The sequence below is a fragment of the Dendrobates tinctorius genome, unplaced genomic scaffold, assembly GCF_039654945.1.
Source record: "Dendrobates tinctorius isolate UK_male_01 unplaced genomic scaffold, ASM3965494v1 ptg000041l, whole genome shotgun sequence".
In the NCBI taxonomy this organism is placed as follows: domain Eukaryota; kingdom Metazoa; phylum Chordata; class Amphibia; order Anura; family Dendrobatidae; genus Dendrobates; species Dendrobates tinctorius.
In genome coordinates this window covers 7,740,770-7,759,941 of record NW_027361709.1, presented here as the reverse complement: position 1 = coordinate 7,759,941, position 19,172 = coordinate 7,740,770, and the positions used below count along the sequence as shown (strand labels likewise).

The following is a 19,172-nucleotide window of genomic DNA, read 5'->3' as shown; positions in this document are numbered from 1 at the left end:
CTGCACGATTGCCATCGGGAGCTCGGCTTAAGTTATAGCCAAACTCCAGCTGTGACGGCCTGTAGTGGTACCCGCACTGCTGCTACGGGCCTTTTAACCTCTTAAATACATTGATCGCAGCATTTAGAAGACAGGGAGACGTATGTGATGTGGTCCCTTATATAAAAAAAAAAAAAAAAAAATTGTTTTGTATTTTGTTGAAAAATTTAACTCTTAACCCTTTTGAATTTCCTAACAAAGAAAAATGACATTTAACCCCTTCACTACCAAGGGTGGTTTGCACGTTAACTCCCGGGCCAATTTTTACAATTCTGACCACTGTACCTTTATGAGGTCATAACTCTGGAACGCTTTCATGGATCCCGGTGATTCTGACATTGTTTTCTCGTGACATATTGTACTTCATGGTAGTGGTAAAATTGCATTCAAGTAACTTGCATTTATTTGTGAAAAAAACGGAAATTTGGTGAAAATTTTGAAAATTTCGCAATTTTCCAACTTTGAATTTTTATGCCCTTAAATCACAGCGATACGGCACACAAAAAACTTAATACATAACATTTCCCACATGTTTACTTTACATCAGCACAATTTTGGAACCAAAATTTTTTTTTGTTAGGAAGTTATAAGGGTTAAAAATTGACCAGCTATTTCTCATTTTTGCAACACCATTTTATTTTTAGGGACCACTTCACATTTGAAGCCACTTTGAGGGGTCTATATGATAGAAAATACCCAAAAGTGACACCATTCTAAAAACTGCACCCCTTAAGGTGATTAAAACCACATTCAAGAAGTTTATTAACCCTTTAGGTGCGTCACAGGAATTTTTTGAATATTAAAGAAAAAATGAACATTTAACTTTTTTTCACAAAAAAAATACTTCAGGTTCAATTTTCTTTATTTTACCAAGGGTAACAGGAGAAATTGGACTGCAAAAGTTATTGTGCAATTTGTCCTGAGTACGCTGATACCTGATATGTGGGGGGGAACCACTGTTTCGGTGCATGGCAGACCTCAGTAGGGAAGGAGCGCTGTTTGACTTTTTCAATGCAAAATTGGCTGGAATTCAGATCGGACGCCATGTCGCGTTTGGAGAGCCCCTGATGTACCTAAACAGTGGAAACCCCCCAAGTGACCCCATTTTGGAAACTAGACCCCCCAAGGAACTTATCTAGATATGTGGTGAGAACTTTGAACCCACAAGGGCTTCACAGAAGTTTATAACGTACAGCGGTACAATTAAAAAATCATATTTTTTTCCACAAAAATGATCTTTTCACCCCCAATTTTTATTTTTCCAAGGGTAACAGGACCCTAAAAGTTATTGTGCAATTTGTCCTGAGTACACTGATACCCCATATGTGGGTGTAAATGACTATTTGGGCGCATAGCAGAGCTCGGAAGGGAAGCAGCGCCATTTGACGTTTTTGGCTAGAATTGAGATCGGACACCATGTCGCGATTGGAAAACCCCTGATGGACCAAAACAGTGAAACCCCCCCACAAATGACACCATTTTGGAATCTAGACCCCCCAAGGAACTTATCTAGATGTGTGGTGAGAACTTTGAACCCCCAAGGGCTTCACAGAAGTTTATAACGTACAGCAGTACAATTAAAAAATCATATTTTTTCCACAAAAATGATCTTTTAGTCCCCATTTTTTTATTTTCCCAAGGGTAACAGGAGAAATTGGACCCCAAAAGTTGTTGTCCAATTTGTCCTGAGTACGCTGATACCTCATATGTGGGAGAAAACTACTGTATGGGCACACGACGGGGCTCGGAAGGGAAGTAGTGACGTTTTGGAATGCAGACTTTGATGGATTGGTCTGCGGGTGTCATGTGCGTTTGGAGAGCCCCTGATGTACCTAAACAGTGGAAACCCCCCACAAGTGACCCCATTTTGGAAACTAGACCCCCAATGAACTTATCTAGATGTGTGGTGAGCACTTTGAACCCCCCAGTGCTTCACAGAAGTTTATAATGACCGGGCGTGAAAATAAAAATATCGTATTTTTTCAACAAACATCTTTTAGTCCCCATTTTTTTTATTTTCCCAAGGGTAACAGGAGAAATTGGACCCCAAAAGTTGTTGTCCAATTTGTCCTGAGTACGCTGATACCTCATATGTGGGAGAAAACTACTGTATGGGCACACGTCGGGGCTCGGAAGGGAAGTAGTGACGTTTTGGAATGCAGACTTTGATGGATTGGTCTGCGGGTGTCATGTGCGTTTGGAGAGCCCCTGATGTACCTAAACTATTGAAACTCCCCACAAGTGACCCCATTTTGGAAACTAGACCCCCCACGGAGCTTATCTAGATGTGTGGAGAGCACTTTGAACCCCCAAGTGCTTCACAGAAGTTTATAACGCCTGGGCGTGAAAATAAAAAAAAACATTTTTTTCCGCAAAATTATATTTTTGCCCCCAATTTTTTATTTTCCTAAGGGTAACAGGAGAAATTGGACCCCAAAAGTTGTTTTGTAATTTGTCCTGAGTAGGCTGATACCCTACATGTGGGGGTAAAACACTGTTTGGGCACATGGCAGAGCTTGGAAGGGAAGGAGCACCATTTGACTTTTTCAACGCAGAATTGGCTGGAATTGAGATCAGACGCCATGTTGCCTTTGGAGAGCACCTGATGTGCCCAAACAGTGGAAACCCCCAATTATAACTCCAACCCTAACCTCAACACACCCCTAACCCTAATCTGAGCCCTAGCCCTAGCCCTAGCCCTAACCCTAGCCCTAACCCTAGCCCGAAAATGGAAATAAATACATTTTCTTTTAGTTTTATTATTTTTCCCTAACTAAGGGGGTGATAACGGGGGGTTTGATTTACGATTTATGGCGGTTTTTATGTTTGGCGGCTGTCGCACGCTAAAAGACGCTTTTTATTGTAAAAATAGTTTTTGCATCACCACATATTGTGAGCTATAATTTTTCCGTATTTTGACCCACCGAGTCATGTGAGGTCTTATTTTTTGCGGGACGAGTTGACGTTTTTATTGGTACCATTTTCGGGCACGTGACATTTTTTGATCGCTTTTTATTCCGATTTTTGGGGCGCAGAATGAACAAAAACCAGCGTTTCATGAATTTCTTTTGGGGGGGTGCGTTTACACCGTTCCGCGTGCAGTAAAATTGATAACGCGTTTTTATTCTTCGGGTCAGTACGGTTACAGCGATACCTCATTTAGGTCTTTTTTTATGTTTTGTCGGTTTTTTGCAATGAAAACAATTTTATATAAAAAATAATTATTTTTGTATCGCTTTATTCTGCGAGCTATAACTTTTTTATTTTTTTGCGGATGATGCTGTATGGCGGCTCGTTTTTTGCAGGACAAGATGACGTTTTCAGCGGTACCATGCATATTTACACTCACTGGCCACTTTATTAGGTACACCATGCTAGTAACGGGTTGGACCCCCTTTTGCCTTCAGAACTGCCTCAATTCTTCGTGGCAGAGATTCAACAAGGTGCTGGAAGCATTCCTCAGAGATTTTGGACCATATTGACATGATGGCATCACACAGTTGGCGCAGATTTGTCGGCTGCACATCCCTGATGCGAATCTCCCGTTCCACCACATCCCAAAGATGCTCTATTGGATTGAGATCTGGTGACTGAGGAGGCCATTTGAGTACAGTGAACTCATTGTCATGTTCAAGAAACCAATCTGAGATGATTCGAGCTTTATGACATGGCGCATTATCCTGCTGAAAGTAGCCATCAGATGCCTGTTCTTAGCTGAGAGGAGTGGTACCCAGTGTGGTCTTCTGCTGCTGTAGCCCATCTGCCTCAAAGTTCGACGCACTGTGCGTTCAGAGATGCTCTTCTGCCTACCTTGGTTGTAACGGGTGGCAATTTGAGTCACTGTTGCCTTTCTATCAGCTCGAACCAGTATGCCCATTCTCCTCTGACCTCTGGCATCAACAAGGCATTTCCGGCCACAGAACTGCCGCTCACTGGATTTTTTTTCTTTTTCGGACCATTCTCTGTAAACCCTAGAGATGGTTGTGCGTGAAAATCCCAGTAGATCAGCAGTTTCTGAAATACTCAGACCAGCCCTTCTGGCACCAACAATCATGCCACGTTCAAAGGCACTCAAATCACCTTTCTTCCCCATACTGATGCTCGGTTTGAACTGCAGGAGATTGTCTTGACCATGTCTACATGCCTAAATGCACTGAGTTGCTGCCATGTGATTGGCTGATTAGAAATTAAGTCTTAACACACAGTTGGACAGGTGTACCTAATAAAGTGGCCAGTGAGTGTATATGCGTCTTTTTGATCGCGCGTTATTGCACTTTTTGTTCGGTGGTATGATAATAAATCATTATTTTTTGCTTCGTTTTTTATTTTTATTTTTTAAGGGGTTCGCTAAAGGGGTTAACTAATGGGACAGTTTTATAGGGCAGGTCATTACGGACGCGGCGATACCAAATATGTGTACTTTTATTGTTTTTGTTTTTTTTATTTTGAAAAAATGGATTTATTGGGGAATATTTTTTTTTTTTTTTTTTTTTTTAAATTATTTTTAACACTTTTTTTTTTTTTACTTTATTACCTTGTCCCAGGTGGGACATCACTGTCCTGTGACAGATCGCTGATCTGTCACATCACAGATCACTGTGACAGATCAGCGATCTGACACAGGCACTGCTGAAGGCTTCCTCATGCCTGCGCTTTGCAGGCACTGAGGAAGCCAGCTTCCTCAGGCCCCCGTCGCCATCTTGGATTCGGGGGCCTGGAGGAAAGGAGCCCCCCGCAGCAGCGCTGCACATTGCGCTGCCGTGGGGGGCTCAGGGAAGCACGGAGGGAGCCCCCTCCCTGCCGATGCTTCCCTTTAACCCCCGGTACACCGCGATCGCGTTTGATCGCGGTGTGCAAGGGGTTAACGTGTCGGGGGCGGTCCGTGACCGCCCCTGACACATTGTGCCGGGTGTCAGCTATGATAATTAGCTGACACTCGGCCGCGATCAGCGGCGCTGATCGCGATGATGTAATATTCCGTCCATGGTAATTAGGTCCATGGTCACATGGACGGAATATTACGTCAATTGTAGGTAAGGGGTTAAAAAGTGATGCAGATGTTAAGTGTGGGAAATTTTATTAACTACTTTGTGTGGTGGCATAAAGATTAAGTTTGAAAATTGCAAAACGTTTCTCCAAAATTTTTTTTTTTTTTTTAACAAACGCAAAAAATCTTGTCCTAAATTTATCAATACTGAGAAGTACAATGTGTCCCGAAAAAACAGTGTCAGAATCTGTGGGATCCGTTGAAGCGTTCCAGAGTTACCACCAAGTGACACTGGTCAGAATTGTAACAATTGGCCAGGTCAGGAAGATGAAACAGGCTTGGGGGTTAATTTTATTTATTTTTACAGAATTCTGTCCTTTTTTTTTTCTTTAAAAAAAAAAACTTATACAAGTTCAATATCTTCATAATCGCACTGACATTGGGCAATCCTGCTTCTAGGTCATTTATACGGGCGGCACGGTGGCTCAGTGGTTAGTATTGTAGCCTTGCAGCGCTGGGGTCCTGGGTTCAAATCCCACCAAGGACAACATCTGCAAGGAGTTTGTATGTTCTCCCTGTGATTGCGTGGGTTTCCTCTGGGTTCTTTGGTTTCCTCCCACATTCCAAAGACATACTGATAGGGAATTTAGATTGTGAGCCCCATCTGGGACAGTGATGATGATGTGTGCAAACTGTAAACAGAATTTGTTAGTGGTGTGCTATATAAAAAAAAATAAAATTATTATTATAAAAAAAAATTAAGATTAAAAATTAAGATTATTATTATTTATACCATACAATGAATGCCGTAAGGAAAAAAAAACAAAACAATGGCAGAATTTTTTTTAACCATTTCATCGCACTTGGAATTTTTGTTGGTCCTTCAGCACATTGCATGGTGAAATACATGGTGTCATTTAAAACAACTCGTCCTGCAAAATAAACAAGCCCCCATACAGCTATGAGAGCGCAAAAATGAAAAAAAAATCTGTCTCTCCTTTTGACTAAATGTCCTGGTTGCTTTTGTTTTTTTTGTTTCTTCCAACAGGATGGAAATGGCAAAGTGTTGGAGCTGGAGGTCACCTGCACAAAATCTGACGTAGCCGAGAAGCCCAAAGCTTTTATCCACTGGGTGTCCAAGCCGCTGGTGTGTGAAGTGCGTCTCTACGACCGCCTGTAAGTGTCCGCAGCTCCTCATCTCCTGCTCTGGTTCTGATGTTCATTTCCTTTTCATCATGCATCACTCAACCCCTCAGCAGAGTGATGGTACCTGCCGGGACAAAAGTCATGCTATAGTGTACACCAGTGAGATCTCCAAAGTGGGGGGCATACTGTGTCTCCCCGCTATTTCACCTCTCACACAGACCCATGAAAGGAGTAGATAAAACCAGATACGAGACGTTACAGGGCCCAGACTAGACTATCTGTGCGGTGAACAGTCTGAGTCTGGACCCCGCTCTGATTCATTGCAGCATTTGTGCTGCTGGTGCATTTATCTAGACCAGGGTTCCCCAACTCCAGTCCTCAAGGCCCACCAACAGATCATGTTTTCAGGATTTCCTTAGTATTGCTCAGGTGATAATTGCTTCACCCGTGCAATACAAAGGAAATACTGAAAACATGATCTGTTGGTGGGCCTTGAGGACTGGAGTTGGGGAACCCTGGTCTAGATCGGATATGGTTGAAACAAAAAATACAATTCAGTCTTTACAGATTTTGCAAGGTTTTTTTTTTTTTTTTTGCCCCTGAATGTAAAGGTTTTCATTGCCGGACTCTTGACGGCAGCATCTACCCAGGATAATGCAGCTAGTAGATCTACTGAGGAGACACGTCTGGTATCTGCATATAGAAGGAAGAATTGTCACATTGTATCTCGCATTGTTTCAGATTCCAGCACAAGAGTCCTGAAGATCCGTCTGAAGTTCCTGGTGGATTCTTAAGTGACATAAATCCTGTAAGTTCCCGGAGAAGTGAAAAAAACGAATACTGCAATCCCATTTAAAATAATACCGCCAAGGTGCAGGAAAGTGACCCAGGTGTCACAGTTCAGCTGCTCTATAGGAGGAGAAGCTGCTACCAGTCACCTGTAGATCTGGAGAGAAGATTGTGATACTGATAATGGGGGGAAAGAGGCAAGGAGTTGTCTGGACTTCATGTTATTCATCTTATACTGCAGATAACGCCCCCACACATTAAAGTCAGATGAACCCACTGCTTTTAACACACGACCCTTTTGGTATTCAGGAAATAAGCCGCTGCCAGAGCCTTTTGGTAGTGACTAAACATGACCATTTGAGGACGACGGACATTCATGTGTTTGGGGGATTCGGGAGAGATGGCTATCATCTGAACAATCATTAGGACAGCTGTTGTTTGGGGCTTTAGCCTCTTCCCTGCCTGCAGTGGCCAATAGCTGGGAGCACTCAGTTGCGGTCGGCTGTATAGCACATGGTACCGTAGGTTTATTGTCCTTTTTTTTGGAGCTTGTGAACCACTATCAGAAATCACATGATGTACTATTGAGCCACAGAAAACACAAGAAAGGAAATGATTTGTAGCTATGAGTAAGACGTACGGCTCGTCCCCTGGTTCCAATGTCCAGTAATAAGATGACACCAGTAACGATCTGTGGCAGCTGGAAGTTACTTGTAGGGGGCCTATAAAGACGGGGTCATGCGCGGGAAGCAGAATAAAGCTAGTTTCACATTTGCGTTTCAGAGCACAGCGACTGCCTGCGGACGGCTGCCGCTAAGCCCCGCCCCCTGCCGCGCCTCCCCTGGAGCTCCGCTTACCAGCGCATGACGCTGCATGCGTCCTGCGTCCCCTATCTTTATCACTGGGGACGCAGGCCGTGCGCAGTATGCGTTTGGCGGCGCATGCGTCTTTTTGACGGTGCGCCGACCAGCGCCAAACGCAACCTGTTGCAATTTGGTTGCGCTCAGCGCACCATCAAAAGGACGCATGCGCCGCCAAATACATACTGTGCACGGCCTGCATCCCCAGTGATAAAGATAGGGGACGCATGCAGCGTCATGCGCCGGTAGGCAGAGCTACCGGAGGAGGCGGGGCTGCGCCCTGAAACGCAAATATGAAACTAGCCTTACTGATATCATGGCCAGCAACATTCAGCATTACACCTGGGTACCATATCTGTTAATTCATCATGTCCCTATAAGGCTGAATGCAAAAACTGTGGATTCTGCAGCAACTTATCATAGTGGAGCAATTCTGCCACATGTGCACTGGCCCAGTGCTTCCATACATTATATGAAAGCTCTAGAAGAGGGAAGGCCCTCCACATACACACTCCTTTATACCCCCTCGTGCTCCTCTTACTAGTAGAGTTTTGCAGTGATGTGACCATGTCGCCTTCCTATCACAGGACTCCTTGACTGTCATCCCAGACGCCCTCGTAGACCAGTCTGTAAAGAACTGCAAGTCTCTGGACAAATTCCAGTTTGAAAGATTGGGCTATTTCTCTGTGGATCCAGACACCACTGAAGACAAGGTCAGTCTCTCCGTCGTCAAGTTTACATTGCCTCCATGCATCACTACAACCCCTCTGCATAGTATTGGTACATGCCGGGACAAGATGTGATGCTAGACTATAGGCCAGTGAGAACTCCAAAGTGGGGGGGATACTGTGTCTCCCCGCTATTTCACCTCTTGCACAGAAAAATAAATCTGCACAAGGCTGCACTACTGAGACATGTCCAGTGTTGTCATAAATACCTCGCGTAGCTCCAGACTGTTACATATCAGTCTGCCCACTTATAGGTGCGACTGACACTTTTTAAAGCCAGAGAGAGCTGGATATTGGTTGTGTCACAAGTGTGTCAGTAGTGCAGCCTCAGGACCTATCATTTCCAAATGATTTCTCAACATCAAGACAAGATATTAAAACTTTTTTTTTTTTTTTTTCTTAATCATGATACCTGATAAATAAGACCTCATTCAAATGGCTGCAAAATACATAATTGCATCCAGTGATAACTGGACGGAGAACATCAGGAAATGTATAAAATGTCTGGTTTGGTCCAAACTAACTTGTTCTGGTTCCTCTTCTTTTTCAGATTGTATTTAATAGGACAGTTACACTGAAGGAAGATCCTGGGAAGGTGTGAAGCACCTCCGTATGAAGCTGATAACGAAGAAGGTGCTGCACAACAATTCAGAAGAACCGCTTGCCTTAACTGGGATGGGGGAGGAGGCTTCATCCAAAGTCCAATTGTTTTTTATTACAGTTTGCAATTGGAAAAATAATAAACATGCACTTATGTAATTCAGTCTCTAGCGGTGTCTGTGTTGCTATTCACACTTCTGCCTGTAGGAGGAGCCCTACACCCAGGATAAGACAGAAAAGTCTTTGCCTCTATATATTGAATTTCGGTTTCTCCCTAGATGTTATGGTAGATTTCCCTTGATTCAGATGACAATTACTCTGCACTCTCCTTCCCCTAAATACTTAGCTTGTCTCCATTACTTCCTTACTTATGCAGGCATTTAGGGCACATTTCATATGTCTGCCACCACTTGGTGCAGTGACTATACCCAGGCAGATGTAAGGCATCTCTGCACAGGACGTCCATGGGTACCCAGCTGTGCAGGAGCTGTAACCAGCCATTATTGGAACTAGCTGCAATTCCTGCATAGAGGGTGGCTGAAATGGTTTCTGCATTGAAAACTTAAAGGTAATCTGTCACCAGGTTTTTGTTACCCCACCAAAGAGCAGCATGATGTAGGGGCAGAGACTCTGATTCCAGCGATGTATCACTTACAGGGCTGTTTGCTGCACTTTTGATAAAATCACTGTTTTCTCTGGTGCAGCTCTAGCAGTTCTCTGAATGCTGAGCTCTGTATAACCCTGCCCACACCTCTGATTGCCAGCTTACTATATATACTGCTTAAGCAGAAAGCTGCCAATCATTGGTGGTGGCAGGGTTATATAGCGCTGATTAATATGGAGGACTACAGGCAGCAGGTTTACTAGTTCTACAGTGAAAATCTCTAATTAAACTACCACGAGTAGCCCAGTAAGTGACACATCGCTGGAATCAGGATCTCTGTCTCAGATTAGGTGGCAATTACAGGATTTAAGGTACTCAATGTAAAATCCCTTTCTCTGATCCTTCATTAGGGGACACAGAGGTCCAGTGAAGATACACTAAAGGAGTGGTCAGAGAGGTAGGAGAATCGGGAGAGAACAATGTCCTTGAGACTGAGAGCGTAGCGAGGAGGAGCTGATGATCTACACTGACCACTGTGGAGCAGGACTGGAGGAGATGTGAGGGAATAGGGTCACTGGTGCAGGTTGTAGGGCAAGGAGAAGTGAGGAACCTAGTCACTTCTGTGACAGACTTGAAGATGGAAAATGAACTTTTGAGGTGAGGGAAGGGGATCCAGGCTGTGAGGGGATTGTGCAAGAATGTCCTGACGGATGTGGTTGATTTTTTGAAGGAAATTAGTGGCCAGATTGTCAGCGCTGAGGTTGGTCACCAGGGCCTGCGCTTTAAGAGGGAATGGAAGGTTTCGAAGAGTAGTTTTGGATTTTTGGTTAGTGATGTGATGAAAGTCTGCTGACGGTGACTTTCTCCACAGACTCTCTGCACACCTTGAGCACTGCTGGAGAAGTGTTTGCGGCCTGTGCCAGTGTTGCCGCTGTCTCAGGTCCTTCTGCTTGTAGCTGGTGCTGCTTCATCCAGGACACTCTACAATGTATTTTGTGACTGCAGAGTCTGGAAAAGAGAGAGAGGAGATGGGAGCTAAGCGTGACTGTATTGTTCAGAAGCTGCTGGGTATTGATGACATGTAGATTTCTGTATGAGGAGCCAACATAGTGACAGCAGCACACACCAATGGTCGTCTGTGTCCCCCAATAAAGCGATGGAGAAAACCTGGTGACATATTCCTTTTAAACGTACATCCAGTAGTGGATTGTGGGGGTTCCAGATTTCAAACCTCATCGACCCTAAAGTAATATTTCCTAGTCCATGTGCCAAGACTTTCCAATACAGGAGCAGCCATTTAGCATTCACGCATGACCCTTCACCCCCTCCCCAGTGTTGCAGTCACCAGTGTTTCCAACATACCCTAAAAAGACCGTTACAGCAGCTCTATGGAGTTAGGAATCCAGAAATGTCAGGAAAGTGAAAATCTGATGGCTGAGGCTTGCATGAATCCTACTGGCCAGGCGATGGATGTTCATAGCTCTACTCTCCAGCTAACAAGTGTTATTGAGTTCTGGAATAAGTGGAGTAATTAGACACAATGTCAAGAAAAGCAAAACTGATACCAGAGGGAGGCAAAGAATACAATCTGCTGTTTGATCTGTGCTGGTAATGCACCGCCAGGATCTCTGTTTGCCTCTACTCCAGAGATCGGCAAGGTTTGGAAGGCCATCATTTCCAAGAATTTCCTGATGAGGCTTGTGAGGAGTTGTAGTTTTACTAGAGCAGAGGAAATGGGAAAGTTCTGGCACTTTAGCTGTTGTAAAACACCAGAAGTGAAATTCACATGGCTGCTGCTGTCAGATGAGATGACCCTCAAAGTGGTAGCTGAAGTTGTAGGAATTGTTAGAAGTCATGAACTAAATGGTGGCCCCCTGGAAATGGATCATGGTCAAAATATAACCCAGCATCTCTGCTCCACAGGACTATATGCCATTATCACACTTAATATGAGCAGATCATTGCAACAAGTTGGCGGTCATTGATGGTTGTAGGGACCAGAGCTTGTTGTTGCTTTCTTAACCGTAGCAAGTGCGGGACTGTGCAACATACTATGATCAGCAAACCACCATTGACTCCTGGGTAGTTCAAGAAATTAGCCCACTCTGGAAATGTTGGCATTTATGATGTACCCCCTGGCTAATCCCTGGTAATAAACATGCACATTCAGGCTCTTCGGCGTGTTTTCTTATGGTGGGATAAGATTCCTGTTGGAAGGTCCAAGGAAGACCAAGCTCCTGCTTCCTCACAAAAGGCATAATGTTTTCCCCAAGGATTTCCTGATTGACTCCATGTTCTTCACATACTGTTTGTTTCCAGTGCCAGAGGAAGCAAAGCCGCTATAGAGCATTGCCAAACTACTGCCATGCTTCACTGTAGCTATCACCGAGCCACTACCATATTTCACTGTAGGCAGGGTGTTCTTTCCAGCATCTGCTTCATGTTTACTCCATTGATACTGCTGAGGCAGAGGCCTGAAGAATTCCAATTTTGTGTCTTCACAAAACAAAACCATCAAACTTTTATGGATTATTTTGTTTGAGCATATTGGAGTGACTCTTCTTTTGAGTCAGTAGAGGTGAGTTTGGTCATGCTGACCTTCACCGTTTAGTAAGGTCCTTACTGTGTAAACTGAAACTTCTGTGCCCGCTGACACCAAATCTTGCTGCAGGTCTTCTGCAGTCACTCCATGGTTTTTGACCACTGGCCTGCTCAGGAATGTGGTAGCAGTCAGTGACACTTTCCTCTTTCTGCCACATCCAGGTAGTGTAAGTAGTGGTTCTTTGTGAGCTCTGATTCCTGCTGTATCTCTGGGAACATCTAATGCCTTTGTATCTCTTTGTATCGATTGGCTTGCACCAATAGATCTGCTACTTAAACTTTTTGTACCTCTCTCTTAAAGGGAATGTGTCAGGTGCCCCATACCCCTCCAATCCATCAGCATTCAGCTAAGTGTGATTAAACTACCTCTCTATCCCTGAATAAAATAATTGAGCTAAATAAATGCTTTAAAAAAGCATTTTTAACCTCCGCTTGTCCTATGCTAATGAGGGCTTTGACTAGTCGATGGGGCGTTAGTTTCTCAGACTAGCGAGCCCTCTTTCCATGCCATCACGCCCTCTATGGGCGTAATAACAATTTACACGAGCGGCTTCATCGCCGCTTAGGCCTGTTTCACACTTCCGTTTTTGTGTCCGTCAAACGGATCCGTTTCCGTTTTTTTGACGGAAACTGATGCAGACGGATCCGTTTTTAAAAAAACGGATCCGTTTTTTTGACGGATCCGCGGTAACCACTAATGTAAGTCTATGGGTCAAAAAAAACGGATCCTGCAAAAAAATGGCGGATCCGTTTTTTTACGGAAACCAACGGATTTTGACGGATTTGAAAAAACGGAAGTGTGAAACAGGCCTTATGAAATTCTGTGCACCGCTGCGTCTCTGAAGCCAGGTGTACGCTTCCCGGCTTCAGAGATATGCACTGTGCATGTGCAGAAGATGACTTCTGGTCATACGCAGTGCGCATCTATGAAGCTGGCAAGCGTACATTTGGTTTCAGAGACGCAGTGGCGGGTGTGCGCAGATTTTCACAAGCGACGTCACTTGTGCATATTGTTATCACACCCACAGGGGTGTGATCGCATGGAAAGAGTGCTGACTAGTCAAAGACCTCATTAGCATAGGGAAAGCAGAGATCATAAATGTTTTTTTAAAAGCATTTACTTAACTTGATTATGTTATACAGGGATGGTTAGGGAGGGAGTTTAATCACACATAGGTGGATGCTGCTGGGCACAGGGCACCTGATAGGTTCCCTTTAAAGGGACTCTGTCACCTCATTTTTGGCCTATGAGATGCGGCCACCGCCATCAGGGGCTTATCTACAGCATTCTGTAATGCTGTAGATAAGCCCCCGCTGTAACCTGAAAGATAAGAAAAACGAGTTATACTTACTGGGGGGGGTCCGGCGCGGTGGGTGTCACGGTCCAGTCCGGCACCTCCCATCTTCTAGTGATGACGTCCTCCTTCTTACTTCTGCCGCGGCTCCCGTGCAGGTGTACTTTATCTGCTCTGTTGAGGGCAGAGTAAAGTACTGCAGTGCACAGGCGTTGGACCTCTGACCTTTCCTGGCACCTGCGCACTGTAGTACTTTACTCTGCCCTCAATAGGGCAGATAAAGTACACCTGCACGGGAGCCGTGGCAGAAGTAAGAAGGAGGATGTCATTGCTAGAAGATGGGAGGCGCACCGGACCTGACTCCTGGGTGAGTATAATCTAAAGGCAACGTCTCACATAGCGAGATCGCTAATGCGTCACCGATTTTGTGATGCAACAGCGATCTCGCTACATGTGACACGCAGTAGCGACCGGCCCCCCTGCCGGAAATCGCTGATCGTGCAGGAATGTCCTGGGCCATTTTTTCGTTGTCGGTGTCCCGCTGGCTAGCATGCATCACTGTGTTTGATCGCTGGATCGTTGCTGCGTCGCTGAAGAGATCTGCCTGTTTGGCAGCTTACTAGCGATCATTTAGCGACGCACCAGCGATCCCTACCAGGTTGTATCGTTGTCGGGATCACTGGTGCGTCACTAAGTGAAACGGGGCCCCGTCACACTAAACGATGCACCAGCGATCCCGACAACGTTACGACCTTGTTCAGGATCGCTGGTGAGCTGTCAAACAGGCAGATTTCACCAGCGATCAGGACCCGCGAGCACGCAGGTATCCAAGGTACAGAGGGGACGGTCGCTAATGCGTGCCACACACAGCGAGAATGCTGTTGCATCACAAAATCTGCGATCTCGCTGTGTGTGACAGGGCCTTAACTCGTTTTTCTTGTCTTTCAGGTTACATTGGGGGCTTATCTACAGCATTACAGAATGCTGTAGATAAGCCCCTAATGGCAGTGGCCACATCTCATAGCCCAAGAATGAGGTGACAGATTCCCTTTAACCCAAAAATATTAATGATCTGGAGGAAGTGATTCATGAGTGGGCTATGATCTTCTCAGGAACTCTGTCAGAAGCTAACATTTGCTGATACATCACGTTTGCATCAGGTTATAACAGCCAGCAGAGCTCTACTAAATACTGTACACTTGTCATGAATGGGATGAATATTTCTGAGACTGTCAGAAAATCCAGGTGCAGAGATGAATGGGCGGCAATTCTATCAGGTAAAAACTCTCCTTTATTGAAACAAAGTTATGATCTGCATGCCGGGGAAGCGGGTCACCGTGTGGACGACAGATACCTGGACCCATTAAAGCATAGGCTGTAGGCGAAATGTCCACATCCATACAGAGTGCCGCCTATCCATCTCTGCACCTGGACTTTCTGAATACTTCAGTCAGTGGTGTTGCACCTGTTATCTGGGAAGGCGCTTAGCTGCCTGGAGTTCCTGAGCTCTACAGAAAGGTCTAATGCTTTTATGTGGTGCTGGTTGTTCTGAATTGTGCACATTGCAGAGACTGCAGTAGTCAGTAAAGGTGGCATCTAGTGATGAGCGAGAATACTCGTTGCTCGGGTTTTCCTGAGCATGCTTGGGTCTCCTCTGAGTATTTTGGCGTGCTCCGAGATTTACTTTTTGTCGATGCAGCTGAATGATTTACGGCTGCTAGACAGCTTGAATACATGTGGGAATTCCCTAACAAACAGGTAATCCCTACATGTATTCAGTCTGTCCAGCAGCCACAAATCATGCAGCTACGTCGACAAACACTAAATCTCTGAGCACGCCAAAATACTCGGAGGAGACCCAAGCATGCTCAGGAAAACCCGAGCAACGAGTATATTTGCTCACCACTAGTGGCATCTTGTGATGAGCGAGTATACTTGTTGCTCAGGTTTCCCCGAGCATGCATGGGTGATCTCCGAGTATTTTGGTGTGTGTGGAGATTGTGTTTGTCGATGTAGTTGCATGATTTGTGGCTTCTGGACAGACTGAATACATGTGGGGATTACCTGTTTGTTAGGGAATTCCCACATCTATTCAAGCTGTCTAGCAGCCGTAAATCATTCAGCTGCATCGACAAAAAGTAAATCTCCGAGCATGCCAAAATACTCGGAGGTCACCCGAGCAACGAGTATACTCGCTCATCAGTAGTGGCATCTTGTGCTGGTTTTGGACGTGTCCTATTAGTAGTGTTCAGACATTTACATTGTTCCTGTTTCATTGGTCTATTGGAAACAGCAAGAAAGTTTGTCAAACTTCGTAATAAAATTAATTTGCAAATAGGTGAATATTTTTTATTGTAACTGTACCTACATGCTGACAAAACTCCGCTAAATAATCCATATTAAATAAAGTGCAATGTGTGACCATAACAGCCGGCTCCAGGTCTGATCTACTGTCAGCCAGCTACAAGTCATTGATCTCATCTCCTATCTGGCCACCTCTCATTCCTGACACTGTAGCTTTAACGCTTGCCACATTTCCCCTTGTATACAAACACAGTAACTAATCACAGCTAGTCAAGTGTTTCTTTAAGGTGGAGCGGAGCAGATAGTGTATCTGCCAGGTAATCCCTGCCCTGCCAGGGGACAGATCACTGCTCGGGTCCAGCACACCTTAAGGAGCACGCACTCTGCAGGCCCAGCTAGTAGTTAAGGTGGAACCCGAGCCTCCCCAGTGCACAGAGCAGGGACAGCGCCTGCGCCTCCTTAAGCCGAAGTGTTGCTGTGTAGAGTGGGAGGTTATAGAGCAGCACATGGATGTGTTAAAGCTACCCTGCCCCTACACAGCGCCCTGGGTGCTGGCACACTGCAGCGAGCAGAGCAGCTCCTGCCTGGCACACAAGAGTTAAGTGGGATGCACTGCATCGAGTGTCTTAAAATCCACTTTTTAGAACTACAATTCCCAGAGTTCTTCAACCCCCTGCACAGAGGACTGGGAAGCCTGATGGACAACTGGGGTATCTGACTGTAGCACTAACATGTCCAGAAAGGGTAATCTGTTGTACTACAACTCCCAGCATGCTCTTCAAGTGAAACCTTTACTTAGTACTTAGCAAACCCAATAGCTACTGCTATTAACCTGTAAATCTCCAGCTGTTGGAAAACCACAACTCCCAGCATGACCTGACAACTGGTGCATGCTGGGAGTTGACATTTTGCAACAGTTGGAAAGCGTCAGATCCAGGTACGGACTGGGGCTGAATTGGCATTTGAAATCACACAGGCCCATGGTGTCCCCAAGCACCAGATGAGGATATATTACTAATATTGCCCTGGATGGAGGAAAGGAAGATTTACTACAAGACCATTATTTCTAATGATACCGTGGCTGCTGGGGTAAGTGACGGAGTCAGTGACTTGGTGCTCGGTCACAACTCTGAACAGTATGGGTGTCTTGAGAACACTGATTCTATTAGCAATGTAGCAGACAAGGCAGCCCGTGACCAGACAGGCCCTTCTGGCATTTGCCAGAATTGCCAGATGGCCAGTCCAGCGCAGGTCAGATCTGTCAGATTTCTTCTGATAACTAGCTTATTAGATTTGAAACTACGATCAAAACGTGATTCCGTCCCCGATTTTGTATTATATCACATATGGGATCATGTCGCTCAGGGAAGGGGCTAATTTTGCTGTTTCCAATAGCAGCGCTTGAGCATTCAGCTAAATCCGCTGCAGAAAGATGATGCAAATTTGTTTGTGACCTGTTAGTCCTGCTCCCTCCACTTACCTATAAAGCCTGTGAGTCCTGCTCCCTCCACTTACCTATAAAGCCTGTGAGTCCTGCTCCCTCCACTTACCTATAAAGCCTGAGTCCTGCTCCCTCCACTTACCTATAAAGCCTGAGTCCTGCTCCCTCCACTTACCTATAAAGCCTGAGTCCTGCTCCCTCCACTTACCTATAAAGCCTGAGTCCTGCTCCCTCCACTTACCTATAAAGCCTGAGTCCTGCTCCCTCCACTTACCTATAAAGCCTGAGTCCTGCTCCCTCCACTTACCTATAAAGCCTGAGTCCTGCTCCCTCCACTTACCTATAAAGCCTGTGAGTCCTGCTCCCTCCACTTTCCTTACAAAGCCTGCGAGTCCTGCTCCCTCCACTTACCTATAAAGCCTGTGAGTTCTGCTCCCTCACCTTACCTATAAAGCCTGAGTTCTGCTCCCTCACCTTACTTATAAAGCCTGTGGGTCCTGCTCCCTCACCTTACTTATAAAGCTTGTGGGTCCTGCTCCCTCCACTTACCTATAAAGCCTGTGGGTCCTGCTCCATCCACTTACCTATAAAGCCTGTGAGTCCTGCTCCCTTCGCTTACTTATAAAGCCTATGGGTCCTGCTCCATCCACTTACCTATAAAGCCAGTGGGTCCTGCTCCATCCACTTACCTATAAAGCCTGTGAGTCCTGCTCCCTTTGCTTACTTATAAAGCCTTTGAGTCCTGCTCCTTCACCTTACTTATAAAGCCTTTGAGTCCTGCTCCCTCACCTTACTTATAAAGCCTGTGGGTCCTGCTCCCTCCACCTACCTATAAAGCCGGAGTCCTGCTCCCTCACCTTACTTATAAAGCCCGTGGGTCCTGCTCCATCCACTTACCTATAAAGCCTGTGAGTCCTGCACCCTGCACTTACCTATAAAGCCTGTGAGTCTTGCTCCCTCCACTTACCTATAAAGTCTGTGAGTCCTGCTCCCTCACCTTACCTATAAAGCCTGTGGGTCCTGCTCAATCCACTTACCTGTAAAGCCTGTGAGTCCTGCTCCCTTCACTTACTTATAGATAAAGCCTGAGTCCTGCTCCCTCTGCTTACCTATAAAGCCTGTGAGTCCTGCTCCCTCTGCTTACCTATAAAGCCTGTGAGTCCTGCTCCCTCCGCTTACTTGTAAAGCCTGAGTCTTGCTCCCTCACCTTACTTATAGATAAAGCCTGTGAGTCCTGCTCCCTTACCCAGTTATAAAGCCTGTGAGTCCTGCTCCCTCTCATTATCGTATTTGCCATTTCTTGTCAGATTTTTGTCCTTTATTTGCAGCACATTCTTCTCACGTCCATGTTATGTAGCTGCTGACCTGGGTGCCGGTTGGTGTCTGGTTCACCTATTAACCCCAGTGTGATCTGAAGTCTGTCACATTAGCAGTAGCGGTGTACATGTCCCTAATCACAGGGCGCCATCACATTTCTCACCAATCTTTGCCTCTCTGACTTTCAGAACAACAATTCCCAGCATGTCTGGAGTGATCACAGCTTAATAATGAGGTGCAGTCAGTCGGGACCTGCTGAGAGAGTTGTAGTGCCGCTGCTTTCTGTTGTGTGCTGGCCCGGTTCTATCACTATGGTGGGGGGACATGGAGGCGCTCTCTCTCTCTCCTGACTGTGAGGCCCCTTTAAGTGCAGCCAGGCACCGCCCCCAAACATCGCGGGATTTGCTTGACAACTCTCGCGAGCACGAGCCGCGGGGCCACGATTGGCTGACGGCGTCTGA

At 45.6% G+C, this 19,172-nt stretch overlaps 1 protein-coding gene and 1 long non-coding RNA gene across 2 annotated transcripts in view; one reads left to right on the top strand and one right to left on the bottom strand.

Annotated features, from left to right (window-relative positions):
- The window catches only part of QARS1 (glutaminyl-tRNA synthetase 1), a 34,138-nt gene extending 24,830 nt beyond the window's left edge, over positions 1 to 9,308 (top strand). Inside the window, exons 15-18 of the mRNA XM_073575104.1 lie at positions 6,075 to 6,202; positions 6,914 to 6,980; positions 8,409 to 8,534; positions 9,100 to 9,308. Of these exons, the coding sequence (XP_073431205.1) occupies positions 6,075 to 6,202; positions 6,914 to 6,980; positions 8,409 to 8,534; positions 9,100 to 9,150 (372 nt within the window). The 3' untranslated portion in view covers positions 9,151 to 9,308. The remainder of the gene's footprint in view (positions 1 to 6,074; positions 6,203 to 6,913; positions 6,981 to 8,408; positions 8,535 to 9,099) is intronic.
- LOC141088873 (uncharacterized) lies at positions 5,365 to 19,156 on the bottom strand. Its single transcript, XR_012232086.1, has 2 exons — positions 17,434 to 19,156; positions 5,365 to 6,296 (listed from the first exon to the last, which is right to left on the bottom strand). It is a non-coding gene; the product is annotated as an uncharacterized lncRNA (long non-coding RNA).
- Positions 19,157 to 19,172: the final 16 nt, after the last annotated feature.